The 17793-nt window shown below is 27.3% G+C and overlaps 1 protein-coding gene across 2 annotated transcripts in view; it reads left to right on the top strand.

The window, feature by feature from the left end:
• LOC111034034 (lachesin-like) overlaps positions 1 to 17793 on the top strand; it is a 127224-nt gene that overhangs the window by 54515 nt on the left and 54916 nt on the right. For both annotated transcript variants that reach the window (XM_022315054.1, XM_022315055.1), the window contains 3 exons: positions 3244 to 3451; positions 9596 to 9757; positions 14417 to 14545. In XM_022315054.1, coding sequence (XP_022170746.1) covers positions 3244 to 3451; positions 9596 to 9757; positions 14417 to 14545 — 499 coding nt within the window. The remainder of the gene's footprint in view (positions 1 to 3243; positions 3452 to 9595; positions 9758 to 14416; positions 14546 to 17793) is intronic.

Below are 17793 nucleotides of genomic sequence, written 5' to 3'. Positions count from 1 at the left end.
AGGTAAATTTAATAGCCAGATATTTCATCATTGAAAAGTAACATAATTCATTATCATACAAAAATTAAAAAGTTATGATAATCAACTAAACACACAAATTGTTTTCATACATAACATTATCTTTAATGGAAGACTTTGCTATACTACTGGGAACCTGAACAAAACAATTTATACTATCCGGTGTATGATTGTAATATTGTAATAAATGTACGAAGGACTTTTAATAATAGTTAGAAATATGATATGTATTTAATTATTAAACTTATTTTACTAAAATATGTTAAGTAGTCTTGTATGAAAAATTATAAGTACTGAAGTTCCAAAACGCGTATATCATGCTGGTATGCTCTGACACATATTTTACAACTTAAAATGTTTATAAATCATACTGTGCATTAATCTCAAATAATGTCATTACTCGGAAGAAAATAATGCATTAATTATTAATATTGCATCATAAATTTATGAAACAGTAATATTTAGGTCAAAAGAAAATCATAAATGATCAACTTGAGTATCTACGTACCTATATGGATATTAATTTCATCGAATAGGTATAATTTAAATCACAGTGAATCTACCAATACCATGGTCCATAGCGTATATTAGCGAGGGAATTTTTATTTCCTACGGCGTTTACCGGTAGGTATAATACACTTAAAACGTCGTTTTAATTTCTTCCTATTTTCTAATGACGTCAACAAAATGATTTCGAGGCGGTCAGAATTATATTAAAACCTACTGACCTGCAGATACGTTGACTTCCGGTAGCATTTCAATTGTTGAGCACGGCAACAGACGTATATGTCAATGTAATTACAATCACATGCTACGTTCAATACCTTTATATAACTTAACTATATATATATTATACAGAACGAACTACCTGCAGCAGTTTATTGGTAATAGACGAGATAGACTTGAGTATTACTCGGTTGTAAATAGTGTATACACTGACGGTCAGACTGTTATTTAAAAACTTACAACGGCCCGTAGAAAATGAAATAAGGTTCCCCGGTGATGGTACGAAAAAGTATTTCCCGATCTTTCACATGTTTCGTTGCACGCGTTCTTTCATCCTCACATTATTATGTCCGAGACCAATTTATTATTCGACATGACGATTTTAATAAATAAATAAAATATTTTTATGTAAAAATCCATAGATGACGTAATTTTTATTTTTTTTTATGAAATTTATATTTAATCACTACATAATATATTATATTATAAATTGCTTATTTTATAAACATACATTTCTATCCATTTTCATAATGAAAATATGAGATTGAATGTTTGCTTGAGATTATTAAAGCGGAATACGTCAATATGAACTTTACCTATACATATACAATATTATAGAATAATAATGACTTGGGGCCGAGGTCTAGCAAAACCGAGTTCTATAAAAATTAAGTTCTATGCCCTAATCTAACATCAGTGTTAAACTTGAATAATGAAAATGTTTTATAATTTTATTGTATTATTTCATGTCATTATTAATTTTAATTTTAAATATAGGTATCTTCTATTCATTTTCATCTATCCATGGTCAACAAAGGATGTTCTTTTTTAAATCAGTTTAAGTGAAAGAATTTTGAAAATCATTAGCCTCTAATTTATTATTTTGATATCTAATATTTTATAATCTCTATATGCATTTTTATGGTTTTTTTATAAGTGTGTTTTAATATTATTTTAGTATAATATTTTTTTATAATTTATTTTTTATTATGGTACACAATTGTATATAACTTAAGCTTGTAAGACTTGGTTTATTTTTAAGTTGATATTTTAAAGAACTCGGTTTTATATAGGACTCGAAACATTACCAAAAAGAATAATGATATTGGGTAGAATGTGCATCTGAACAATATACACATTTGGATGCATCAACGATCTGGGTAAAGAGCGATCGACAATAATTACGTGATGTTAATCTGATAATATTTAACAAGGTTGTGGGCGTAATAGTTCTAAGGTTGGAGCTTGGCTGAAAATCGGTGGGTTCATTTGTGTTCTATACAGATTCAATTAAAACTATACTTAGGTACTATTGTCTTTCTTGAAAATAATAACAATACATTTAGATTATATTATCTAAGAAAATATGTTGACCCAGTATAAATACTTAAAATAACCCATCATTTTAACCAACAGATTTTTTTCTTTTTTCTTATTACTTATTTTTAATAAAAATGTTTTAAAAAAGTGGGAAATGGGTTTTTCCACTGGAGTCTTCGCTTCGTTAATAAAAGTAATTATCCAACATCCTTTTGCTCTTTTACTTCGCTATTAGTACCCGTGAACATAATCAATTAAAAGATAGAGAAACATTTTTTTCGGGAGAATATAGAAAGGGGAAGGTGTGCAAATTAAATTGCCGCAGGCAGGAGGTTTCTGCATAGCCTGTAATAATAATAATAAAAAAAAATACAACAGCAACATTTCGGCAAGAAACAAATTATCTCTAAGGTATACTTAAAATTAAATTTTATTTATTACAAAGAGTTGTGCCTTTGTATAAGATTACAAGCATCTGGAAATTAAAAAAAATATATATATATTAATAAGCAAACACTTTTTGTGCACCCAAAATGAACATCCTCTGGTTTTAATACTTGAGTTCAAAGAGCGTTTAATAACATGGTAGATTTTAGTATTGATATTTTATGTTTTTACTATTTACAAAAATTATTATGAAAACAGATTTTCCAAAAACGAAAAATCTCGAGAAAATTAATTTTATCTACGTTGTTTCTAAAAGCAGTAAATTGAATACTTATGTAATATCTTCTTCTGCTTTTATAATAGGTACGTTGTTGTATTATTACAGGTGAGTTTTGAAGAGCCGGTGGGATTTAGAATTTTTCAAATCCTATAATATAATACAAACGATATTATGTTCAATGTGTGGAATAAGATATATATATTGGTAAAGTTAATATCGCATTGTAAGGATACATTGTAGGTAATTGCAGTCACTGTCCTTACGATCTAGTTATGAAAACGTTATTTGTTTCTTGAGTATCTGTACAACATATACAGCCAATCTGTTCTGTAGGTTAATAGGATATTATGTTTAGGATAAAATTATCTATAACATTATATTTGTTTAATATCATATCTACTTACTTTTGCTATATATTGATGATAAAATGAGCATGGTACAATAAACGTAGACTTATTAACATGACTACTTCCAGCTTATATCGTGGTACATAATAGTATGATGACTTGCAGGTTGCCTGGATCCACATTGATCGGAAGATGATAATTGCAGTGCACAAACATGTGATCGCCCGAATAGCCAGATTCAGCATGTCTCACGATGGCCAGAATATGTGGATGCTGAACATCAACGGCGTGAGAGCGTCGGACAAGGGCATTTACATGTGTCAAGTTAACACCGACCCGATGATCAGTCAAGTCGGTTATCTGCAGGTGGTCGGTGAGTGCGGATACTTCAACAATATTGTGTATTTTTTCGCGAGAATACCGGTTAATTAGTTTCCATTCATTAGAATATCATGGTTCTATAAAAATAATATTATTATATACCAGAGAGCGAAAAAAAACGACCAGCATAATAATAATTTACCTTATTTTTCCACCCTACCGATCATAGTCGACTTTTCGTCAAGGCAATATTTATTATTAATGCACTTCACATATTTCATTATTTTTTTTTTATTATTATTTATTGTTATATTTTAATCCCTATGAAAGACATTCCAATTTTTTGATAGCCGAGTGTCCTAAGATTTTTGCTCAACAACAATATTAAATCTAAAGTTGTATTTTGTATTCCCGGAAGGCCATTGATTGTGTTTTAGAAAAATCGTCATCGTCATATCAGAACTAATAACAATTTAACCATGCCCGCAAGTTTAGGTTATATATTGCCTACTACCCGCATATGCATAATTTAATATACTTTTGGTAATGAGGATTGCGGGGGAATGGAGATAAAATTTAATTAAAAAATCCCCACAACTAGGACCGGCTTAAAATTCAGGACTAATTTTTTTTCCACCTCACCGGACTGTCCAGCAAAGCCGATTATAATATTTTAGAACAGTAAATCCCATTTTTTCTCTTATAGTTTTTAGTATATCATTCGGCGTTTGAACGAAAATAGTTTTAAAAAACTCAACTAAAAATACACGAGCTCTTTGGATGGATTATGCACTTGAATGTAATCCAATGACTCCACTTTATTTCTCTATAATACTAAAAAAAAAAGTTAAACAAGTTTTTTATCCTCAGATTTATTTACGAATAAACGTTTTATCTGGAACCATAATAGTATATATATAGTAAAGATAAAGTATATATATTTGATATATATTTGTTGATATTAACTGAAAGTTTATATAAAAAGTTAAATATAATACATTTTTCGAGAGAATTATATTATATGTTGTTAAAACTGGAATCATAGATGATTCTAAGGTATTCGACAACACATATATAATTTAAAGGTAGACATTAGCTTTCTTAATAAATTAATTATATCTTATTAAAAATAAAAATATTCAAAATTTTCATCAGTCATTAAGTACTATTATCCATGCTAAAATATTTTGTTTCAATTTCAAAAGAAAATTTTTTTATTTTGTTTCATATTTTAAAAAAATGGGTGTGTGATAAGTCGTTATGCATAAATATCGTAATGGCCGAAGGACCCTTAGCAGGTGAATAACTAACCATATATAGTGTAAACATTTTGATAACTGGGAAACTGATCGTTAAAATTTTAAATAAGTCGCTAAATAATGTAAGTACTATAAAAAGTGGAGTTCTCATTTAAAAAATATAATTTCGAACCAATACATGACACTTCTTAAGTAATGCAAAAAATCTTTAGAATTTTAAATCATATATTTAAGTAAGTATAATATTTAAAAATCCCGAAAATCAAATTTTTGAAGAAATTCATTATTAAAGATAACAAAGTAGGGTGAATCACTCTATAAATTATATATTTATAATTTATATACATTTTATACACTTTCAGTTAAAAATATATTTATATAGTACATTGTACAAAAAACTCTTACAACGCTATGTATATAACAATCGGTTAAACAATTCAGTAAAAAACAATTAATAAGATAAGAAATTTGATTTCACTAATTTTAAATACACAAATTAGCGTAGTTTTCATATTTATCCAACCAAATCATTATCACTCTGACGTATTTATTTAAATTATACATATAAAATAATATATTTACCTAAATTCTCTTAGAGCACATTTCATCTCAACCTTTTAAGGAACTATTAAGTTCAAATCGACATATCTTAAGAACTGGTTGGTCTACCGACGTATGGTATCCACTCTCATCTTACTATATTGAAAAATATTGAAAAAATCGAAAGGGCAAAAAAATAATTTTTTTGCGTCATAGGTTTTAAATTAATTTCAAGTAATGATGACAACTATAATAATTTAAATAATATTCGAAACACTCTTAATCTTAATCTTTTATCTACCCGTCGTAAAAAATCTGACATCCTTCCTCTTTAAATTAATAAATGGATAAACGATTTGTTCCACTCTTTTAGAACGTATTTCTTTAAATAATCCTCATCGTTACTTAAGAACATGTCCAATACGCCCCCCCCCNCGTACTAATTATGGGCACAATAATCCTTTCGATAGAATACTAAGGCTAAGGAATGAATCCAAACTTGACTTTTTTCCATTTGTAGCGTTTATTGAATATTACGGGTTAACTGGCTTTGTAACTTATAAGTTATAACATATATTTAACATTTTAATTTTATTTAGCTAATCTTATTATTATATTGAACACGGTTATAATATTATACGTTATATGTTATTGTATTTATTATGTTATTATCTTGTAATTTATTATTCTGATTCTATACTTAAGCCCACTCTGTCGTTTATTTCAATAAATAAATATTATTTATTTTAATTACATAGTTAACTTCTAATGTAATATGATTTTAATGTATTAACTAAAACCCTAACTTCTTGTAATTATAATATTTGTATTTAGCTGTATTGAGTATAAAATATTTTACTTTTAGAAATTAGAATAAACCACAAGTAGGTGTAGTTGAATTGTTAGACATGAAAAATTGATAAATGCTTCAGAAAAACATAATAAAGATTGACTTGTTGTGTAATAAAGGTAATCGAGTTAATTATAAAACAAAAGATAAATATTTCAAACCAATTAAACTTTAGACGCTAAACAAGTAAGCCAAGCAACTTACAATTTATGTAATTAATATTAATAAGTTATTTACGTTTCTGTATTTAATTTATTTTAATAAGAACACAAAAAACGAGTTAAGTAACTATAACAGTTAAACCAAAAAAAATCTGAAATTAATCAAAACAACTTAATTATAATATATTTTTTAATTTTGCATTATACTGGTCTTATAGAAAAAGATGTTCCTACCTATAATTAAAATCCAAGTTAGTTTAAACTTTGACTTTCGTGTTATTCAATGTCTAACTATATTATATTTTGTATTCCTTTCGACGTTTTAGGATTACTTTATTTCATAACAATTAATAACAATTTACAATACGTAATAATCTGTTGTTGTAATTCGACTTATCACACTCATTGCATCTATTTTTGGATTTTTTGAAACGATGCTTCCATGCTACAAATGTCACAATATTAACAATTAAAAACATATAATCTTGTTTTATACTAGTCAAGTATTTATTTGTTTTTTTTTTCTTATATAATATTACGCTTTATGTTATTTTTTTAACTCTAATATATCACATTTAATACATTGAAAATGTGGAACTTTTGTTATTATTGACCAAATCGTTATAAAAGCTTCAAATTCCACTGCAAAATGTTTGGCCATTAAATGTCAAAACTATCTTGAAAACATATCGACTTTATTTAGACGAAAAATAACTTTAGCGAACAGAATGATAATATTTATTATTACATTCTATTCTTATAAGACTGACATTTCTAAGAGAAGATTATGTGCCCTTCTCGTTTCTCCTCTAAAATTGTTATTCATTCGTATGGAATTCTAAAATAAATCACAATAAATGCTACATTTCGTGCATTATTCAAATGTACCTAAAATTCTTTGAAATCTATGCAGTTATGCGAAATTAACTGCGCCATGGCCATTTATCTATAGGTATATTAAAGACAATTATTTCTTTACGGAATTTCAACTTTCAAAATCCACATAAACTTTGATGTTTGAATCATCTTTGTTCATAATTTAAATTTAAATCTATCCATGCGTTTAGTATTTGATCACAATTTTCATATAGGGAGATAATTAAAATAATGATATACTCTTGAATTATTATCAAACAAATTATTATTAATATTCATGGCATTAACTACTCATTATAATAATACGTGTCTGTATAGTTTATATACGAAACATTATTACCATTAAATATTGTAATAAATATATGTAGTATTTTTATAAACTCGATTAATGAAAAGTTTTTAATCGATGGGTGAAAAAAAATATTATGTAGGTCTAAATTATTATAAATGTTTTTCTCGGTAACAGACGATTTTTCATGATCAACATTTTAGAAAATAAAGCAACCTAAAATGTTTATAATTTGTTTCGTATGATATTATATAAAAAAAGGGACTTATAGCTTACTGTTTTCCAACTTTATAATTTGGCATTTCACATTAATTGTATCAAAAATTATATTGAAAATATATTGCAAAATATTTCGATAACACACAATACATTTTAGATTTATCATGCAAAATGTTGTTTAAAGAAACAAATATTATAAGTTGGAAGATACATAATTTAAAAAATATAATATGTTAGATAAGAAATATGATATATTACACTCATTCAAATATAATATTTTAAATTGGTAAAAAAAGCTGTTAGTATACAAACCTATTAATTTCAAAATGAAAATACAAAACTGTGAAATAGTTCTCAAGTTTAAAAAATGTTCTTCGTACTAATATATACATTATTATAAAAATCTATATAAAATATGTAAAATAATATATATGTTGAGAAATATTATATTATCTTGGAATAATTTTGTAGCTTTCTCTATCTAAACTTACCACAAATATTCGAAACCATTAAGTTTCATGCTCTAATAATTATTATGAACAATAAAAGTTTTAACTTAGGAATATTTCAAATTTCAAATAATTTGAATACCTACCTAATCTTAATAATACAAACCATCTCATATCCTTATTTATGAATACAGATAAACTAAATAAATTGTATAAAAACTAAATATTGTTGTCATATCACAATACTAGTCTTAACCGCTGGTAATAAATAATGAAAAACCGCATATTGGATTTCATACAAACTTTACCGACATAAATAATGATTTTACTACAATACTGGACGTTTCAATAAAGGGGCATAAATGTATTATTGACTTACGTTTTCTAGACTGTCAAATACCTGACGTAAGCCTATTGTTTATGATTTGTGACTTTCTTCGCTGCGAAGCGTCCAATATATTTCTTATTTAAAACTGTAAGTGATTTTTCATAGTTTTCTATTAAAAAAAAAATGTAGATTTATTTAAATACCAAGTTCCAAAACCGAACCATCAATGCCCATGGGTAGGCCATATCGTTTTGTACTCTTTAGTATAAACTAAATTATATGTTGGATAAGTAATAAATAATTGGTCGGATAACATTATACGTTATTGTGAGGACTAAATAATTAGAATATGAGTCATACAATTTAAACTATAGTCTCTACAGTTTGACAACTTCCATAATTTTTTTTGTTCCAAGTACGCATAAATAGTTGTAATAATATATATATAGTATATAATATACAATAATATATATATACTATATAATATATTTTATAACCCGTTTTAAGTAAACAGAAATCCGAAAATTCAAAGAATGGTTAAAAATACAAATTCAAAAATCGCTGATTTTTAATAATTATTTTTTTACATAACAATAAACTGTACGACGAATCAAATAATGAATTGTTAATTTCACTTAACTAAATTTTATTTCTTAGCTTACAGAATGTCTAATATTAAATTTAATTAATTTGTTTCATACACTTTAAAATTTAGTATTTATAAAAAATATTGTTTAATTATAAATTAATATTAAAGAATATAAGAATCTACTCTTTCTCTTTCTCTCTTTTGTTAATACTTTATCTTAAAATAATAATAACTAAGTTAGAAATTTAGAATAATTTAAAACATAATATTTTGAAAAAAAAACGATTTGACTTATAGAACGTCAAGTAATATGTTATACATAATATAATAAAATATAATTAATGTATGACTAAAATTTTAAAGAGTGCGAAATTTAGAAAAATATTTCGTTTGATATTGTTTTAAGTATTAATTATAAATAATAGTTTAGTCAGGTGGTTTACTGTCTTTTTTAAATTTTCTTGCAGTGCACTTTAGCTATAAATTAAACTCCACAGTCTATACTATATTATTAACCTAACTGAAGTGCGAGTAATGTGAGAAGAGTTCTTATATTCTTATAATTGTAAATTGTGCAAATTTTTTTTCCATTTATTTTGATAAAAATTAATAGAGCAAACTGATAAATGTTTACAGTGCCACCAAACATAGTGGACGATGAAAGTTCCACTTCGACCGTAGCTGTAAGAGAAGGCCTCAATATATCACTTACGTGCAAAGCAAAAGGCAATCCAGAACCAAGGATTGTGTGGAAAAGAGAAAATGGATTCAATATCACAGTGGATAAAAGGAAAAAAGGTAAAAAAAACAATGCAAGCAATTAGATAATATAATTTTCATGATTTAAACGATGACTTCTGTGAATAAAAACTATTATTTGTTTAATATGTACACATTGTTTATTAGTGTTAATTAATTATTTATATTTATTATTTGACTCCGCCATTGTTTGATCAAATTCGTGTAAAATATTTCTGTTGTTGGCATTTTTCCTCCTCACATATTGCCTGGACAGGAAGTTAATATAGAGTTAAACATTATAATTTCGAGTTAAATAAGTAGTTAATTAAAAATAATATCGGATTATCCATTAACAGTACGGAACTTATTATTTAAAAGCTATTGATGTTTTTCAAAATATTTTCTTCCACATAATTTATGTGAAAAAGACAACATTATTCTAAAAAAATATTTTTCCCCTAGTTTTTCGTCATTTAATTTTTTTCAACAATAACATGCATTTTCAAATCCATATTTTAAAGCAGATTATTTTTGAAGTACTTTGATATTTGTACTGGGATTCCCCCCAAAATTTGTTCCACTACTCAGCTTATCTAAATTTTAAATAATAGGTATAACTAATTAACTACTTTCTAAAATTTTATTTTTTCAAACCGAAATTCGAAATGCCCACTTGCACACCGTTTTTAATTTTAATATTTTAAAATTGGAAATGAAAAAAATTATATTAAGTTATTTTAATTTTCTATAAACGAGCCCTTTATATTTATGACACATGACACAATATTATAATATTTGTGTACCATTACAATACGTAACATAATATGTACTTGAGAAACAATTTTTATGGTTACTTTGGACTATTTGTAATATGTAAAGTCTCCGTTTTATATTTTGGTACTTGATGACATTCGCTATGCCCTGTATTATTATGTCGTATAATTGTCGAAGTGAGTCTTGATTGGTCAGTATTTTCAGAATTATTTGATATTTCTATGAGTTCTTCTTTTGATATATTTAGTAACACTAATATGTACCGTAAAAGTTGGACATCCACCTGAGGTTTTTTTGACGATAAGTTGTCCATTATAGGTACTATGAATCTTTTAAAACTTTGCAATAAACTAACTTTACTTAAATAAAGATATTTGGTTAAAGTGTATTTAACCAACCAATATCAATATCAAGATAATTTAAAACTATTAAAAATAATGTTAAAATATGTATTAAATTCATTACCATTAGTAAAGAACACGTAATATTTTATCAACAATATGTTTTACATCGTATAAATCACTTAGATACGTTATATTATTGTTTTAAAGTATATAGATATTATCTAATATGTCATGTTACATTTATAAATTATAAATATTATTATTATGTGTACTGTATACATAATATGGATTAAATTATACTAATGAATACAGTAAAAAAACTAAATGTCCACAAATAGTTTGATGCTAGTCATCAATAATGCGCGATCGTTTTTACTTGCACTTGTCAAATACAGTAATTTCATTTATGTGATTATTTTTATTCGCTCATTTAGTTTTATATTCTGATAAATTTGTTTCATTAGGTATTAAGTATCATATAATATGATGCTGGTGGATGGGATACTATATTACTATGGATGGTTTATAGTATGTATTTATTTTGACGTTGTTGATAGTATTACTATTTCATTACTTTCTAATTCACACACTACGTCATATTATTATTTTACCTTTGACAATGATTGTAGCAAAATGGCATGTACAAAGTGCCTCGCGCCGTCTTAAAATTGTTGTATTAATAAGATGATGTCAGCTCACTTGTGTTGTGTACCTAATCCATCTTACTCATACAAAACATATTACATTTTCGTTCACCAGAACCGATCATTGGATCATTTTGATTCCATCTTTATGCAAGTTTTATGTGTATGAAAATTTTAAAATAATCATATATCTCAGAAGAAATAGAAATATCTTTAAAAATATAAATTACATACAAAGATATTGTCCTTAAATGTAGGTTTGATGACAGGTTAATTCACTTTATCGTTGAAAACAACACACGACTGGCTCTTTTGAACGCTAGTTTGATACGTTGCACGTGGGGGCCATAGCGAGAAAACAAATGGTGCTGCGAGATCCAATTAGTATTTTAAAATATATAATATTCTGAAAACAACAACTTGGTTTTCACTTTTCAATATTCCAAATAAATAGATAAAAGTTGACAGAAATCTTCTTTTGGATTTATTTCCAAACACCGTTTCATTTGGTGTTTGCATTGATGGAATTTTCTGGTTGGTTGGTTTCGATCTTTTTGAACTATTCCAATGATTAGGTGTCCATCAATGTTGTGTGTATCTCCCGTTGTTCAGTCCTTACTCGTGTATTGTGTAGGTATACAGAATTGTATTTTGATTATTTGAGCAAACACATAATAACAACTATACAACAGAAAATTATATCATGTTAAAAACTTTAAATGCTTGTGATGAATTATTAATTAACCAAGGAATGTCACAATTTAATGCATTGAATTTAATCGTCGAACTTCGTTGAATAGAGGTTTTTCTTCTAAAATGTCGTCCCTAATCGACGATTATTTATCTTTAGTATCACTCCAGGGCAGTCAGTTAGGCATTCATTTTTCCATGGCGTTTTCTTAGTAAAGTCTTTTATGTGAACAAATTATATTATACTCCAAGGAATGCAAAAAAAAAAGAGTCTCCGTCGAAAGTGAGATTTTACGATGAAAGTTTATCAACGTTTTTTTTTTGTGTATATTTTGCTAATGGACGCTGAAAAAGTTACGTTTTGTGATGCGGTTAATCGCTGATATACTCGGTTTGTACCTATATACATACGCTCACATAATATATATAATACAATAACAACAAATCATAAAAAAAATAACTTCAAAGTTTAAGTCATGTGATGTAACATTAAGTGTTCCCTGAAGGTAAAGTTTATGGGATTAGTTTACAAGTAGGTTGCTGTAAAATAAGTGCAAGGGATACACGGTTGTGCGGTTTTCCTACCTATAAAATTAGATTACAAATCCGTAGAATTGAATTGTCTCCGACAGTTTCAATCGGCGTGACAGCTTCGTGATTGGTTTGGATGTTAGAAAGATAAATCAATTTTTTAGACGCACTTCATTGGCTTGACACGTAGCACCAATGAATTAATGAGATCAACAGTAAGGTTTCTGCCAAAACACCCGTTAAACAATTTCATTTCTGTTATCTGTCAAGACAAAAATAAATTGACATTTATTTATATATTATTTACAAACAAAGATCACACGCGTATGACAAAAGTTATTCGCAATATTATGCCCGTAAATGTTCAGTTGAATTACAGCTCGGAAAACCATCATAATATTTATAATATTTTAATACATAACACAAAATTGTTCCATTTACACGCTATGAGTTTTAAGGTTAACCTCAACGCTAGTCGAAGTACTTACATTATTTACGTTTCTTTTTTTTTAATTATACAAACTATTCTATATCCAATGGTATAATTTTGTTTCCTGCTTAAAAAAAACCGTTTGGTAGAACAAGCATAAGAAATAAAATTAATAAAATTGTTTATTTATTTTATTTTTCCCCATAATTTGGTTAATTCGAGGGTGTTCATTTAGATAAGTAGTGCATCGTAGCCAAAATGTAAATTAAAGTCGTCATACTAACATAATTTGGATTAGTATATTTCATTTCTACTTCAAATATTTTGAACAGTCACTTTATTCAAAGATTATATTATTTAAATGAATATAATGTTTGGTCGAGTGAAGTAATTTACTTGACTTATGTATACTTTTGACCTACAATGACGCACTTAGAAAATTATATTTTCATTCCACTTATTACTTATTCGTTACTAATAATAAAATATTTAACATAATGCTTAAATTTAAAGTTTTAAGACAATAACACTATTGTCAGTTTGATTCCTTTCTTGCCATTTAAAATTGTATTGAATAATATTTAATTATAATATAAGATTATACGTTACGAAAATCATACGAAATAAAATTGTTTGACAGCTATCTCATAAGCATTATATTATATATACTGTAGTTTTTAGTTTTAAAATAAGAGATACTATTTATAAGTCAACCCACCGAGTGCCATAGATACTTATAATATTCGTCAATTTTGATTGATATTCGATTGTACATTATAGTATAAAAATCTTTAACTTTTATATTATAACCAGAAAAATCATTAATATGTATCTGTGTATCTAACATTTTGTGAAAGTATTTACATGTACTTTATGTAAGTAACAAAATATATTATATCAGAGAGAATTAAAGTTAACACTTAAGGATGTTAGACCGCAAATGTACATACATATTTTATGACGGGTTTTATAGCGTAACAGTTTATACTTGCGGGTCCTAATAATATAGAAATAATAATAATAATAATAATAGTTATGACATAATAGGTGTCCTCTTTGTATTCTATAGTACATACATGATACTATATTTTACAAGAGTGGAGCAATATTATTTATTAAAACCACTATCTTCCGGGACAATAATGCCTACGTCTGGTGCCGGGGTACGCAGGCCACAGAAATTACATTTAGATAATTGAACACATAAATATTTAGAAATGACACTCTGAACTTTTGCTCTTATCGTAATAATCATATTTTGTAATAATATTAATTTTTCTCGTTTATGCATATTGTTTTACAGTCGAAAAGCAGCATGGCAATGTCCTGAACCTGACCAAAGTTAGCCGAGCTGATATGGGATCTTATTTGTGCATCGCATCTAATGGCGTTCCTCCGTCGGTCAGCAAACGAATCGTTCTCGACATTGAATGTGAGTATTAGATGACTTTTTTTTTAAAGTTTGTAATAATTTATTATAATTATTGAAAATTGTAAATGATTAGTCATTTTCTTTACTCAGCCGATCAAGGTTTCGTCTTAGTGATTTCTGTTATAAATTATCGTTTGAATTATTGTAATTTTGAATGATAGGCCCGTTTAATTGCCAAAATATCAAAATTGTGCAACACAACTGTCTGTATATTATAGCACATCAATAGTTATTATTATTCCATCGATAAATATTTAGTTCAATCAACTTTAAACTTAAAAAAAAATCACTGTGACACTCAAATAGAAAATTAAATTGAATATCAGTTATGCATAATTCAATACATTAATAAGTACGTTGAATATTATTAAGATATGTGTATTATCAATATAATAACTCAAAAGCTTATATTAATACCTAATCACTAATCAAAGGTACAATAATTATTTATTTATAAAATATACTCTTCGGTACATAATTTATACAATATGCAAAATTAAAACCAGAATAGAAGAGCGCATACCAGTAGAAATTAATTTTGGAGACGAGAAACATGCAAGACTTGATGGGTTTGTAATTTATTAAATACAGCGCACACGAGCGAGCGTAAAATATATTATATCGTCCTTGACTGTTCAAAATATTATTCAATACTTTGTGAAGAAAACTAATATTATCTTGCAGTTTTATTTTCACATCCAAGGTGAATAACAAAAAGATTTTGTAATATTATCCTAAAAAAAAAACTATCCCACTATAGAATAATGTTTTTCGTTTTTTTTATAGGCAATAAACTGAATATTTCACTAGTATTCCGATTTAAACTTTCCGCGAAACCCATTTTTTCCGTAAGATATCATAACACTATGCGTCGAGTATACTTATCTTATATTCAACTGTTAAATAATTAATTAAAATAGAACTTTGAAGATTTTCCCCATGAACGATTTCGTTAGTTATTGCGTTTTTTTCTTAGTTTTTACTATCAATAATAAAAACGCCACTTGAAAACAATATTAATATTTTAAACGATTAACGAAGTGTGTGTCATGCAAACAGTTTAATTCAAGATAATATTATTCATATATATATATTATATATATATATATAATATATTAGTTATTGGTTTATAGTGTAGCACACACAATCGTGTGTGACTTGAGCTACATTTTCTACGTTTTGCTGAGCGTATAATATTGTATCGAAACACCGAATCCGAAATAATTTCGTTGATCGCTGCTGCGGCGGCTACAATGTCGGTGGCTGTCGAACAATAACAGTGGAAAAAAAAAACAATAATACGCTGCAAGTCGACAAGCCGGAAGCAATAACGACATCAGTGTCTTTGTGTTTCGCCAGTGCACGATACTGCAGACTGTCGGCCGCCGATGGGGCAGGGGGTTGAAATCCACACGGACTTTCTCGGCGAAAAGTCCGTCATTGTTGTATCCGACAAGAGCGAATCTCGTCATCGTGAGCTGCCAAATCGGGGACGGACATGTAATAATAATAGCAATAATAATACATTGTCGTAGGGCGGCTGCCTATTATGATGATAATAATACTGGGCCGCTGGAGCGGCGGAAACGGAAATGGCCGGGAAAAAAATTAACTATAATACATCGAACTAATATCTGTGTGACGCGAGTTACGGCCACGAACGATTTAATTATTATTATTATTGTTTTTATCCCGTATGCGGCGCCGGTTTGCCATCCGAACAATGTTGCAGTGTGCGGAGTCATAATAATATAACGACGAATTCGGACCTCGAGAAAATTGAAACCCTCTCCGGGAAAACTTTTAGTTTGTCCGTGTAACCTCAATTAAAACGTACGCATCGGCTCGGTATATATACGTTTACAACGCCAGTTTTAATGAACTGCCTGTCTGTCTGGTGTGCGAAGTCACGCGAACGCTAGATGGCTGTAATAATACACATCTTATACACATCGCTTTGTGTGTGTGGGTGTAAACACCATCGTTGGTTGCATATACACACGGCCCCTATAAAAAAGATTTCACGCCACTAGTAGTGATGTGTTACGAACGACTCGAACATGTATTGGCTGCAAATTTGTTTAAAAAAATGATAACTGCAGTGGCGGATACGGAACGTCGAAGGAAATCCATTTAGTAAATCGTTCTAAAAAAAAAAATTCTACTAGAAGCTTACATGTTATTTAAATTTCGGACCATTTTTTAAATGTTTTTGAAATAATGATAAATATGACATTAAAATCAGTATGTACGTACCTATTAATACTATATCATGGTTGAAATAAATAATAATATTTCTATGCTTCTGAATGAAATATATTGAAAAACTGCAGTAGTCAACAAATCGAGAGTCCCCGCTACGGTTGAACGTTTATTTTTAATTTTTATTAGAATTATTGAAGTCATTGATTGTATGCTATCGTTTAATATTATGGTTACAATTACAATAGGTACATATGGAAAATAAATGTGGTGTAGAGAATTATGAGTATTAAACAGTTTTGTATAATAATCTCGTAAAAATTATTTAATTATACGTGGTAACAGTAAACAGTTAGAAAAGTGGTAATTTTTAATTATACTAATTAACTAATTATTCAATTTAAATTAAATTTATACAAATTCACAAGTACATAGTAAAACTATAAACTCAAAAGTTAAAACAGTTTTCTGGAATACAACTCTTACAAATTCAATACTTCATTATTTAATTTGCTACATCGAAAAAAAATACCTTCAAATGTTTTTTTTTTTAGAGAACTGTAAAATATTATTTTTAAAACTTATTAATTTGGTGTAAACTCACAGTACGTTGTTAAATTATGATAAATATAAAAATGAAGAATTCCCTTCAAAAACTTTTCTTGTTTCCAACAAAAAATAAAATAAAAATATAACAGGAAAAAATGGAAAATTTAAGGTACGACACAGTTTGACGTAAATGCATAAATATATCATAATATTCTGAAGTTCAACACGGTAATATTTTACAATAACTAACAAATGATAGAAAGTAAATAGTGATCATTTTTGAAAGATAAAAAATGAATCAAAAATAATATGAAAATAGTTTTATTAATTATTTTGCTTCGTTATATTATTATAATTTTGGAATAATTTAATATGATGCAGTTTGATCCATGAATAATTAAGAAAATGTTACATTTTCTATAAAATGAAATTCTAAAACTGATGTCCAATAGTTGAGTTGACCCACCGATGTTTCGGTAATTCGTAAATCTATACCT

The sequence above is a fragment of the Myzus persicae genome, unplaced genomic scaffold (genome assembly GCF_001856785.1).
Source record: "Myzus persicae strain clone G006 unplaced genomic scaffold, MPER_G0061.0, whole genome shotgun sequence".
Lineage (NCBI taxonomy): Eukaryota > Metazoa > Arthropoda > Insecta > Hemiptera > Aphididae > Myzus > Myzus persicae.
This window is presented reverse-complemented; position numbering and strand designations above follow the sequence as displayed.